This window comes from Formica exsecta, unplaced genomic scaffold, assembly GCF_003651465.1.
Source record: "Formica exsecta isolate Colony F162 unplaced genomic scaffold, ASM365146v1 scaffold201, whole genome shotgun sequence".
NCBI classification, from domain to species: Eukaryota; Metazoa; Arthropoda; class Insecta; order Hymenoptera; family Formicidae; genus Formica; species Formica exsecta.
The window spans coordinates 1,460,350-1,473,439 of NW_021849308.1; the positions used below are offsets into that span (position 1 = coordinate 1,460,350).

Here is a 13,090-nt window from a genome sequence, read left to right on the forward strand (position 1 = left end):
CGGGAGTCACGGTTAGTCGGGATCGCGAACACAGATTGTGCGCGATGTAGCTCGGCCAGAACGGAAAAGAACATAACGGAAGACACGATAAAAGAGAGACGAACAAAGGTCGCAAACGCGAAGAGACCCACGATGTCGCGAATGCTTTTACAGGCGCGAGGGCGAAGTGGCAAAGTGGAACAACAAGGACGAGATAAAACGAAGGTGAAATCTGCAAATCTGCAATCTGACTGGATAAAACGAGGAGAAATGTCCTGAGGTAGAAAGGAGACAATATCGCAGTGTTAGAGATCTTATTATCGTGATCGAATGCCTATGTCCACCAGAAATTCTATATCCATCGGAAGATAAGCAAAGATATGACGAAAATAGGCTTTCCGCTATACAGATTCCTCGCGTAGCGTAGCTCTTTCATCTGCTGATCCGCCGAGATAAGGTGAAGATCGCGAAATAGGGAAGATGACTGCTGACAATTCAGTTGATTGACGGAATGCCGTTTACTTTCCGCGCGAGACATCAACTTGGGCGTTAAAGCGCTCTTCCTGGTTTAGTACAATCGATATGCTTGGATGGTGTTGCCCTTGTGATATAGCCGGATATGCCTATAGGTATTGGAGGACTTCCTGTCTTTCTTTCCGCAGTAGGGACATTGGTATCTCGGTTCCTTTCCACATTCATGTCTGAAATGTGTCAGCATGTTGCCCTTTTTACTGAACGAGCTGCAGCATCTCGGACAGGAATATCTCTGGCCGTGTTCATCGTTCTCGGCGACCTGACGACTTCTACGGAACACTGGAAAAAAAGAAACAGATCGAGTTCGAGGTCAGTAAAAACATCTCTACAAAATATATCGACGTATCGAATAAACAAGGCAAGATCTCAAGTGGGAAAATCAATCTTAGATTCAAGAAAAAAAAACTATAGCCTTTCGCTATTAATACTTACATGATATCAAATTGTGTCGTATTTGACAATATATTTTAATGTATTTATTACAAAACTTTTCTTCTGTATTTTTTTTTCTATTTTATGAAACCAACCAGAAATCTTGTCACACTTAGCTAAAATATTAAATAATAATTCTTAATATAATGAAAGCTTCGCGTAATTAACGTAATCTTGATATATTAGAAGAGATATATATTTAAATAAAAGATATATTGAAATAAGACACATTTTTTTTATACTGCATAATTAAATAATAAGACAAAACAAATAAAATAAATAAAACAAACTCTTACTATATATATGATTATCTTAATCAACACGATTACGGGATCAAATTTCAAAAATTCTCTTCAATATAACTCAAATTACTTAAGAATGTAAAATATAAAATATAAGAACAAAAAAATTAATAATTTTTATTGGCATTTATAATTTTTACCTTTCGTTTTTAGAAAAACTACTTGTGTCGTGTTATTAATAAAATAAATATAACAACTATAAAAAGAAGATAGTAAACATGTTATATTTTTATATATTTTTATATATTATTTTTCTCTTTGACGATTTTGCACGAACCAATCCAACCATCAAACCTGAAAAAGAGAAGCGTAAAAATATTCCAATTGCATAAAATTGCCATCTGAATACTTTTTTTAAAGAAAATCAACAGGGAGTGCAAAAGGGTAATATCGCTATCTCTCCATATATACAAACAACAATTTTTATTGTTCAAACAACAACTTTAATTTCTACGAAAGTATAATTACAAGTTTACAGCGTCGTATTTCGTAATGCAAATTTTACCAAAAATGTACATACAAACCAAAAATTTCTAACTTACATAAAATTTTGTTGTTCTATAACATTTCCAAATAGAGAATATCTGAGATGCAGAAAAAACAGTATATAATATATACATAATTATATGCAACCAAGCAAAAAAAAAAAAAAATAACTAATTACTATCATATAATAGCATCTTTGCGGCTTTTATCTAATCAAGGAAAGTAAAATCGCAAACATAAATGATAGAAATTCGCGGTATGTACGATATATTTCACAAAAGAGGTATATATTATAATTTTTTTTATTTTTAGGAAAAGTTTAAATAAGATTATTTTCGATAGATATATCAACTTGAGCTTATATATAATAAAAAAAACAACAAAAACGTAAAATAAAGAAATCAAGAAAAATACGAACAATTAAATACGTTATAATATATATATTATATATAACACGTGTCAAAAAAATTAAATTCTTTAAAGAGTTAATATTATATCTGAATTATCAAGCTTATTAATTAAATATCAATTAACCAGTTAGACTAGTTAGCAAATCAGTTAGTCTAACTCGCTAATCCCGGTATTGATAACCTCATATTAATATAGTAATATATTTAATCTATAATCAACACCTCTAAATATATATAAATCAATAGGGACAAATTTCAAATCTGCAACAAGATGAGGTCTTGCATATTTCTTTTGAAATGCGTGTATATACATGTCTAATATTTCGGGATTAAAGCAAAAGTAATAAATATTCATAAACTCGTTCAAGGCAAATAGAGGGAAAATTTTTCTCTCGTAAAAAAAAATTCTTCGCTATCAGCATTGTGTCCTGCATCCCTCTCGTTTCTACTGCAATTTCGGCTTGAAGAAGGGCATGTCTTTGTGAATCCTCCGCACGTGCTTGTACACGTTTGAGCTGTACTTGGACTGGTAGTCGCAGTAGATACATCGGAAATAGAGATTTTCGCGATGATCGCCGGGAGGTCGATGATGCCGCACCATACAATTCTTCGGCGGAAAACTATGGGAAATGGTCGAACCGATATAACGTGGACAGTCGGACCAGCCGTCGCTGTAGAGCATGGATCTACCTGGAAGAATTGTTATATAGGATCAGAAGGATTGAGCGAGCACTTTTGTTTCAAGCTTATAACGCTCATTAATCAACGCCTAGACATTTCAATAGTACACATATGTGATTCAAACAAATCCCGATTTGGCTCAAATACACACTTCTGACCTGGAAGATGCATTTATCATCGTTATACACACAAAAAACACTCTTCAGAAATATATAAATAATTTGCGAGATATCAAGCAAAAAACACAAAAAGCAAATCTACGCTCGAATCATCAGTGTATTTCGAGGAGCGAAAAAAATGATATCGTTTTATGAAGATTAACATATGATTTAAAATTGAAGCAATTCGAAGATTCTCCGAAAAATTTAATTAGAAAATATTACTAAATGTGCGATTATCTTCGTCGCAACTCATTACCGTCCTGTGACAATTTACTTCGATCGATTCAACCTTAATTGATGAAAGAATGCATTTGCAATAATTGGATAAGGAATTAGCTATAAAAATGCAACATAAAAACATCATGCGCATTATAATGTAGTGCTTATAAAAATACAAACAAATCTCAAACAATTGATTAACTAAACATCTTTTATCATCATTTAACTAATGATTCGTTAATTACAAACATATTCGAATACATATATATACATTTATACTTATATTTATATTTATCTATTTATACATATTGATATAAAATGTTATTACAGTGTACACATACTAGTCAACAATCTTTGCATTTATTTTTAACTTTATCTTTGGTCACAATATTTCCATTTTTCCATTTTTCTCTTTCAAGTAACGCAGCGTACGGAGAAATTCAAACAATTAATTTAACATATTATAATATTATAACATGTTATAAATATGTTATACATAATATTGTATTATAATATTTATAACATTATATATACAAAAAATTGTATATATTATTAAATATATGCAGTTATTATTTACTAAATCACGTGTACATTTCAAGAAATATAATATAAAAAATAGGAATGTTTATAATTTCAGGTTTCATATATCTAAGAGAAAAATTAGACTAATTAAAATAAACATATTGAAATTCAATATTTAAGTTTCTAATATCCAGGAGGTATGATCTTTTAAATGTGGAATAAAATGTAACAAAGCAGTTAAATGCAAAAAATATATAAAATAAAATGTACAATAAATTAAAAGATACAAAATAAAGAATTCAAAATCTTGATTCTTAAATTAACAGAACCAAGATTTTTAAATCTCAATTATTTGGAACAACTAAATAAAGTCAGTTCTCAAAAAAAGGAATATTTCAAAAATAACTTCAGCAAGAATTTCTATTATACAGTCCCAGATATCGAAATTAAAAGTTTGCTTTGACAAAATGTATTTTCAATATTTCTTTTTAATTTGTCTGTTTATTATCGAAGTAACTCTAATATTGGCAGACATATTCTCGTGAATTATCCGCGAGTATTCAGAGGAGTTACTTCTCATCGTATTATCATAATATGCATATTTATGCATATGGTTCGCTTATTTTTAATATTTCGATTTTGTCGCAAGATGTACAAAAAAAAAATAGGATGTGGATATCTATACAGATCTATATGTGATCATTGAATCATCGCAGTATATGCACATATAACGTAACTTGCACATTCGGCATATAACTAATAACTCTTTTTTATCAGTTAAATCAATCAAATCGCGTTTTTTTATCTAAACTAAACAAAAAAAATAATATATCAATATATATTAAATAATGTATCAATATATAGAAAAAAACTGCCAACACTTATTCTTACAAAAAAAATTAAGAACTTTTAATTTTTATAAGCCACACCAAATTGTGATTTCACAAATGAAGAAAACCGTGAAAACAATTCTTGCAATTCTTACACTCGCAATAAATAAATATATAGCTTCTCCAACCAAGTAGTTCAGTTTGATAAAATAGACGCACCAAAAATACATGTATATAACATGTAAAAATGTGGACTGATTAAAAAAGAAATAATTGATAACATTGTGACGGCCCTTTATTATATTCCCGTGTCGCAATGTTAAAACGAAGATCATCTCCGGGACGACGTGCGAGTATTTTGTATTTTGAGTTCTGATCAACAAGGACCGACATAAGAGATTTAAATCAACTATTCGGGTGCGTTATTGACAGCTCCGCTGTTTTTAACTATTTCTTGCGTTATTCTTATATTCCTACTACATAATAAAGTTCCTCTGTTTCACAAAGCAAGTGTTCTTCATTTTGAGTGTAGTTGTGTCGCGCGTGTTCGATAGCTCGATATCGATCTGCGGACGTAACAATATAATTCATGGTATATAATATATTAAGCGATATTTTAAGTAATAAATGTAAAATTAAAAATATTACGCGCGCGTTTGTTATGATTTATATTTTCAAACTAAACAGTCTCATTGACAAACAATTATTTATGTAAATGTAAAATTAAAAAATCAGTTGCATGTTTTTCTTGCTTTCGATAACATAAATCATAAATTAAGATTAATATTTCGGGATGTAAATACTGCTAATCCTTGATAAGTAATAAACACAAATGGAGCATAAAGTATGCGAATTAGGAATGTCAAAGTGTCACTGTTTTCAATTCTTTCTTTTATCGCCTGTTTGATGACAGTTTTACAAATCGGATACATTAAATTGAACACACAAGTTAGCACACAATTCCCTGGCATATTAAGGAAGATTAAAATTACACTATTATTATGTAACAAGAGCATAAAATATCAATTGTATCTCATAGTAAAGAGAAAAGGATTTAATTCAAAGATTTAAAATAACACAGCGCGCGTATATGTGTGTGTGTGTGTTTTTGTTTCACAGTGATTTAAAAAAATGAGTCATAATATGGAGATCATCATTAAAAAAAAAAAAAACGTGGAAATGATAAAAAAAGAAAAATATTTTCTAGTTTTAATCTTTCGCGATAAATGCCAAATCTTTAAAAAAAATGAGTTTATTTATAACTGCTCAAAAAAATGTTATACATGATGATAAGAATGCTACTCATAATTTACTAGAAACTTCAACACACATTTGTAAATAAGACATTAAATAAACATTGTATATTGTGCGTTTCAAACAGATTTACAATATATACATGGCGTATCTGTACAAAACTTAGGGCTATTAATTTCCAATATATAATCTTAACCCTTAATAAGATACGTGGAGCCTCTCAGACTTTAAAAATTGAATTTTTCTCTTCTAGCTGATGTTTGAAATAAATTTTTCTTGTATTTTTTGTGTGTTCCTAAATCTTTAAAAAACTTATAGAAATAATTAATATTCTGTTCGCAATATCGTTTTAAAAACATAAGACAAAATGGGCCTGAGAAACCCCTCGTGATTAATCGTGTCAGATTTTCAGATTACCAATGTTACCAGTAACCAATTAAAAATTAATCGCAGAGAATGCTTTAAAATATTTATATCCATGTTTAGTTTGTACCAAAAAATTTACATAAAAAAAATTAAAATGACTATATCTGACATAGAGAGTTTCTATATGTATATCTCGTTATAAATATATATTTATATTCACTTTACATTACAATATAATTACCTAGCAAAACTTGATTAATCGACTATGCGACAAATACGCTAATCTGTTCTTCTAATTCATAATAACAATTACTTTCCTTTATACGCGCATAAATTAAATATAGTAACTAAACAGGTTCTCTGCGACGTAACGCGATAAAAACGTTATTATTTTTATCATAAAAACTCTTGCGAATCACGCATAATCATTTTCTATTGTTTATTTTTTTCGAGAAAAATAAAAATAGTACTCAGATTTTTCCGATAAAAAACTCAGGGATAACCGTGAGTAAAAAGTTCTGTGATTAAACTCAAATATAAAATACATTTCTTATTTTATTAATTTCATAAAAATTTAATAGCTAGCTAGTAGAGAAAAATGAACATAAGATCATATATGGCCTTATATAATCTTATATAATCATATAAATCCATTTTTTTCTTGAGTAGCTTTTAGCTATACATGTAAGAGAAAAGAGCTCTCTTGCCAGGAAGAATAAATCCGACTTTCCCCATTCGTATATAAATTTTACAGATTAGGTCAGTCTCCGTTTAGTACAATTTTACAAATCGCAGCTCCATGTTGTGATGCTTCACCCGGATGTGCCTGTACACAGCCTGTGTATACTTGCTACGCATGTCGCAGTGCGGGCACTTGAAGCGTGGCATGTCGACGCACTCCAGTCGATAATGTCGGCTCATGCCGCCGGAAGTGCGGAAGGTGCGAGCACACCTGGGACAAGGAAAACCGCGCCGGTTCAAGGAGGTCTGAAGCCTGAGCGTGTGCCGGGAATTCCGCACTGTACCGTGATACTTCTCCAAGACGATCGGTCTGAAGTCTGCAAGCATAAATAGAGACGGAAATCGTATATTAGAGCAATGATGAGCGACCGATCTCTTAACAGCGGGGAGAATTCGAGAAGAATTCAACGGGGAGGATGGGAGTGCGCGATGGAAGAGGAACTTTCGAGATTTTGCCTTCTCCTCGGGATCGAAGATTACCTTGGCCTGGGCCTTATCTAAATCGAAACGATCAGATCTTAAATCGTATTGAGCTTATGACAATCATAATAATAAAACGCCATAATTTTTTTTGTTTTCACAAAATATTCGAATGTATACAAAATATACAGCGTACTCTTTCGGATAATCAACAGATTATCGCCACACAATTCTCGTTTCTCCGTGCTGTATCTCGATTTACGAAAAGGCACACACGATTTCATCGATCAACCTTCGATAGAACTCCGAGGAGCAAAATGCCGGTTAATGACGAGAAGATCTCACTCTTCTCAGAGCACGCAAGTGCAACGGGCATTTCGCTTTCATTTATTCTGAAACGAACAATGGGTATATCTTAATATCGTACATATCATATATGAGCGTTCTCCATGTGAACTACGGCGCGTTCGACCGGATTAGTAGAGCTTGTTCAGCGTGACCTCCTGTCCCGGATGGAGCTTCCTAATATGATTATAGATCGAATGGGACCACTTGCTGACGTGGCCGCAATAAGGGCATTGATACCGCGGCAACGAATCGCATTCGTATCTATAATGCCGATACATCGAGTAGCTCTGTGAGAAGAATTTCTTGCACTTTGGACATTGATATTTCCGGTTGGATGAATCAATCGCGTTCTCCATCGCCTTGTTTAACTGCTGCAATCGTCGCGGCAACATCTGGGATTGGTCTCCTTCGGTTGGCTCGTTGTCCCATAATTCTGAAACCGATATCATCTCGCGTTAATAATCGCTTGCATTAATAATCGTTAATACGCGACTACCAATCGCAAAGCACTCTACATAGAAAAAAAAACAAGGGTTAATCCCCTTCGATAAAGCATTTGTACATTTGAGCACAAATTGATACGAATGAACACAAAAGGTAGCACGAAATTTATGCTGTTTGATGCAACAAATAGATTGCACTCTTTCGATAGATATTAATCTGTCTCCCCATAATATTTTTCGAAAATTTATAACAGCAAGGCTGTTCCAAAACCTTAAAAGACTAGTGTATATTCTTATTATCTAACATACTTGTTGCAATGGATGTAGTCGACATATTTATAACGTTTCTGACTTCTTCGTCGTTGTATTCATATTTATTTATTAAGGATTTTGGAAAGTTGCACCTAGAAAGAAATCTGTAACAAGACACATTCGTAGTCAATTATCAGTACTTATTTTTCGGATTAATAGTGATGCAGCTTTCGCGAGTTTACCTCAAGTTCGTTACAATACGCTAGAAAAATAAGCACAGGTTTCTGGTCTGCATTCTTAATGAAAATCTGTCGCTACAGTATACTATACACAACATTATCGTCAAAAAGTTATTATCTGAATAATAAAAAATACTAAAGGTTCTTTTTTTTTTAATTTTCTTTATTTCTTTACATTTGACTTGGAAACGTTATATACAGTGCAGTCCTGAATCAATTAGAATTTGTAAAATTTAATTCAAGAAAGAAATTGCAGGAACATGTAATTGTATTAATTATAATTTAGAGATGACTCGAAACATAATACTAAATAAATACTAAAGCAGAACAAATCGCGGATCACATAAATATACATACAATGCCACAACAACATGTAATCTCTCTTCAGCGTGATTCGTATTGATTTTGATAAATCTCCAGAGATTAGTCTCTTATACGCCGTAAGCTTAACATTTGTACAAGATATAAATGCGCACGTAATTCTCTCTTGTCGAGTCAAGAGCGTCATACTTGGAAAACAAAATTTTCACGTTAAAGTGACAGAGGCCGCACGCACGCAACCTGGTTACAATACCAGGAGAAATAAAACTTCCCTGAGACGTTACAAGCAACCAGATTTAACAATTAGCTCTGAAAACTTCAATCCCCTTCGTTCCCAGCGAGTTTCTTCGCGTTGTGGCTCTCGATGATCTTCGTGACTCATCGCGCAAGCTCAATAGAGCTTGACGAGTGTCACCTGCTCTTTCGGGTGCATACACCTGACGTGTTGATAAATGTTAGAGGTCTTCTTGCTGCAGAGATTGCAGTACGGACACTTGTACCTAGGTGCCTTGCCACACTCGTATCTGTAGTGGCCGAGCATGGTATCCCGTCTACCATAGCCGTTGTTGCAATTAGGACAGTGGTACTTGCCCGTGTCCGAGTTGTACTGTATGTCCCGCTTCTTCACATACCTCTTCCGACGCATAGCGTGAAGCTGGATTAGTCTGTCACCTACAAAAGATCGTGCTACGGTCAACATCGTCGTATGCTCGGGACGTGTCACGGAAACGTGTCTTCTGTTCGAGAACAAAGGCGTCAGAATTCCATGCAGATGGGATATTCGCAATAAGAAACAAGATAGACGGAGGAATAGACAGAGAGATAGACAGAAAAAGAGAGAAAAAGTGTAAAAGTGAACAAGAAAGAAAAGTGTAAGAGAGGCAAAAAATTGCGCAAATTCAAGTCACATAAACATGATTTTCTTAAGAGCAAATTGCTTCTCTAGTAAAATGTTTTTATTCAAACTTGAAAACAGACGTATGTTCGATACCTTTACATGACTAAGTACGTTCTCAGATAATGAGACATATCCTCGATATTATTCCATCTATCGCAGGTGAAAAAAATACACCTCGAGTATCGTGGCTATTTCTATTCAATATAATTTCTTTCTATTAAACTCGCCTTTGAAAGATCGGCGATCGTATCAATTCAAGTTCGACATTTTCGAAAAACAGTGTTATTTTCACTAATAAAGTTCACTTTGTGCTTTCGAAATGTGGCTTAAACTCGAACAAAGTATCTCATGAGCTTGTCTAAATTTAAGATCACGTGCAACTTGAAGCACGTAAAAAAATCAAGTATATCAACTATGTAAGTACCGCATTAAATAAATTTGTATATAATATTATGCAACGATTGCACAAAACACAGGTACAAAAGGGGCGGCATTCTGTCAGGAACGCACGCAACTCCAGGAACAAAAATCCAGAAAAGAGAAGATATTCTTCGCTGGTCTCACGCTGGTCTATCGTCGGGGAGAGAAAATACATGGGGAAAATACGCAAGGCGGCGGATCACAGGCGTTAAAGCGACGCTCGCGTGGAAGTTCTCGTTTGCGCGCGCCGTAGCCGGCCGCGCGACTTGTCCTAGAAGAGCGTGTTACAGATGACCGGCTTCGACGAGTGCTTGTGCCTAATGTGATCCTGGATGTTGAACTTCTTCTTGCTAAGCTTGCCGCAGTACGGGCACTCGAAGCGCGGCGGTTTGCCGCAATCGTCGTACTTGGAAAACAAAATTTTCACGTTAAAGTGACAGAGGCCGCACGAACGCAACCTGGTTACAATACCAGGAGAAATAAAACTTCCCTGAGACGTTACAAGCAACCAGATTTAACAATTAGCTCTGAAAACTTCAATCCCCTTCGTTCCCAGCGAGTTTCTTCGCGTTGTGGCTCTCGATGATCTTCGTGACTCATCGCGCAAGCTCAATAGAGCTTGACGAGTGTCACCTGCTCTTTCGGGTGCATACACCTGACGTGTTGATAAATGTTAGAGGTCTTCTTGCTGCAGAGATTGCAGTACGGACACTTGTACCTAGGTGCCTTGCCACACTCGTATCTGTAGTGGCCGAGCATGGTATCCCGTCTACCATAGCCGTTGTTGCAATTAGGACAGTGGTACTTGCCCGTGTCCGAGTTGTACTGTATGTCCCGCTTCTTCACATACCTCTTCCGACGCATAGCGTGAAGCTGGATTAGTCTGTCACCTATAAAAGATCGTGCTACGGTCAACATCGTCGTATGCTCGGGACGTGTCACGGAAACGTGTCTTCTGTTCGAGAACAAAGGCGTCAGAATTCCATGCAGATGGGATATTCGCAATAAGAAACAAGATAGACGGAGGAATAGACAGAGAGATAGACAGAAAAAGAGAGAAAAAGTGTAAAAGTGAACAAGAAAGAAAAGTGTAAGAGAGGCAAAAAATTGCGCAAATTCAAGTCACATAAACATGATTTTCTTAAGAGCAAATTGCTTCTCTAGTAAAATGTTTTTATTCCAACTTGAAAACAGACGTATGTTCGATACCTTTACATGACTAAGTACGTTCTCAGATAATGAGACATATCCTCGATATTATTCCATCTATCGCAGGTGAAAAAAATACACCTCGAGTATCGTGGCTATTTCTATTCAATATAATTTCTTTCTATTAAACTCGCCTTTGAAAGATCGGCGATCGTATCAATTCAAGTTCGACATTTTCGAAAAACAGTGTTATTTTCACTAATAAAGTTCACTTTGTGCTTTCGAAATGTGGCTTAAACTCGAACAAAGTATCTCATGAGCTTGTCTAAATTTAAGATCACGTGCAACTTGAAGCACGTAAAAAAATCAAGTATATCAACTATGTAAGTACCGCATTAAATAAATTTGTATATAATATTATGCAACGATTGCACAAAACACAGGTACAAAAGGGGCGGCATTCTGTCAGGAACGCACGCAACTCCAGGAACAAAAATCCAGAAAAGAGAAGATATTCTTCGCTGGTCTCACGCTGGTCTATCGTCGGGGAGAGAAAATACATGGGGAAAATACGCAAGGCGGCGGATCACAGGCGTTAAAGCGACGCTCGCGTGGAAGTTCTCGTTTGCGCGCGCCGTAGCCGGCCGCGCGACTTGTCCTAGAAGAGCGTGTTACAGATGACCGGCTTCGACGAGTGCTTGTGCCTAATGTGATCCTGGATGTTGAACTTCTTCTTGCTAAGCTTGCCGCAGTACGGGCACTCGAAGCGCGGCGGTTTGCCGCAATCGTACTTGAAGTGTGCCGTGACGGCGCTCTTCGTGGTGTAGCTCTTACGGCAGCGCGGACACGGGAAACGGGTCCTCGTTCTCCTCGGGCTCCTACCACCCGGATAGGTTCCATCGGGCCACTGCAGCGGTAACATTTGCAGAAACGCTGAAAAAAAACACGGAAGTGCACGGTTAGCTCGCTCGCACTCGGTCCCTTCGCGAGGAATAAATCACGGGATAAATGATCCGCGATTTCTCTCTCTCTCTCTTTCTCTCTTTCTCTCTCTCTCTCTTTCTTGTGTACACTTTGAAGCAACACGCAATGCATTCGTACGAGAAAACTATTCCCATAAAGTTTCGAGAGTTTGGGAAATTAAATCAGAATTGAAAATTATTTTATTTGTACCAATGAGTATATATATATTTCAGGAGCTGATTCAACTCGATACGGCAAACCACTATGTGAATTGGGTCAGTAAAAAAGGATATCACTGATGATAATAATCTGAGAGATTGTCTGATTTCCATTCTCACGCGTGCGTGAGTACAGGATGGCTAGCTTCGTTTAGTAAGGAACGAACAAATAAAGCGGTTAAAGGCATCTTCAAGCTGTGCACGAATAGATTGCGCGATAATTGACCGATCACATATCGAATGATAAGACGAAGAATCAGATGGAACGCTTTGCAAGAGTGGGGGGAGTGTTAGTTTGAAACTACTTCAAAACTCAAAGACCAAGTTACTGTTTAAATGATCTAAAAGAAAATCCTGCTACCCTGTAATAAAAATATATGTTATTAGCAAAATAAATCGTATAGTCTCGTTAAAAGTCACATAGAAGATCGGATTGTATAAGATGTTCTGAGAAAAACAGCGTATAGATTTAAAATATGTAATTATATATATATATAAAAAG

At 35.2% G+C, this 13,090-nt stretch overlaps 1 protein-coding gene across 29 annotated transcripts in view; it reads right to left on the bottom strand.

Moving 5' to 3' along the window:
* The window catches only part of LOC115234691 (longitudinals lacking protein-like), a 272,992-nt gene that overhangs the window by 181,043 nt on the left and 78,859 nt on the right, over positions 1-13,090 (bottom strand). The window contains exon 7 of one of the 29 annotated variants that reach the window (XM_029805973.1): positions 533-792. The exons of 25 other annotated variants lie outside the window; for them this stretch is intronic. In XM_029805973.1, coding sequence (XP_029661833.1) covers positions 548-792 — 245 coding nt within the window. In that variant the 3' untranslated portion in view covers positions 533-547. Of the gene's footprint in view, positions 1-532; positions 793-1,673; positions 2,834-3,397; positions 7,235-10,837; positions 11,149-13,090 lie in introns of those variants that run through there. 3 more of the 29 variants (XM_029805972.1, XM_029805963.1, XM_029805966.1) reach the window with 3 other exon arrangements.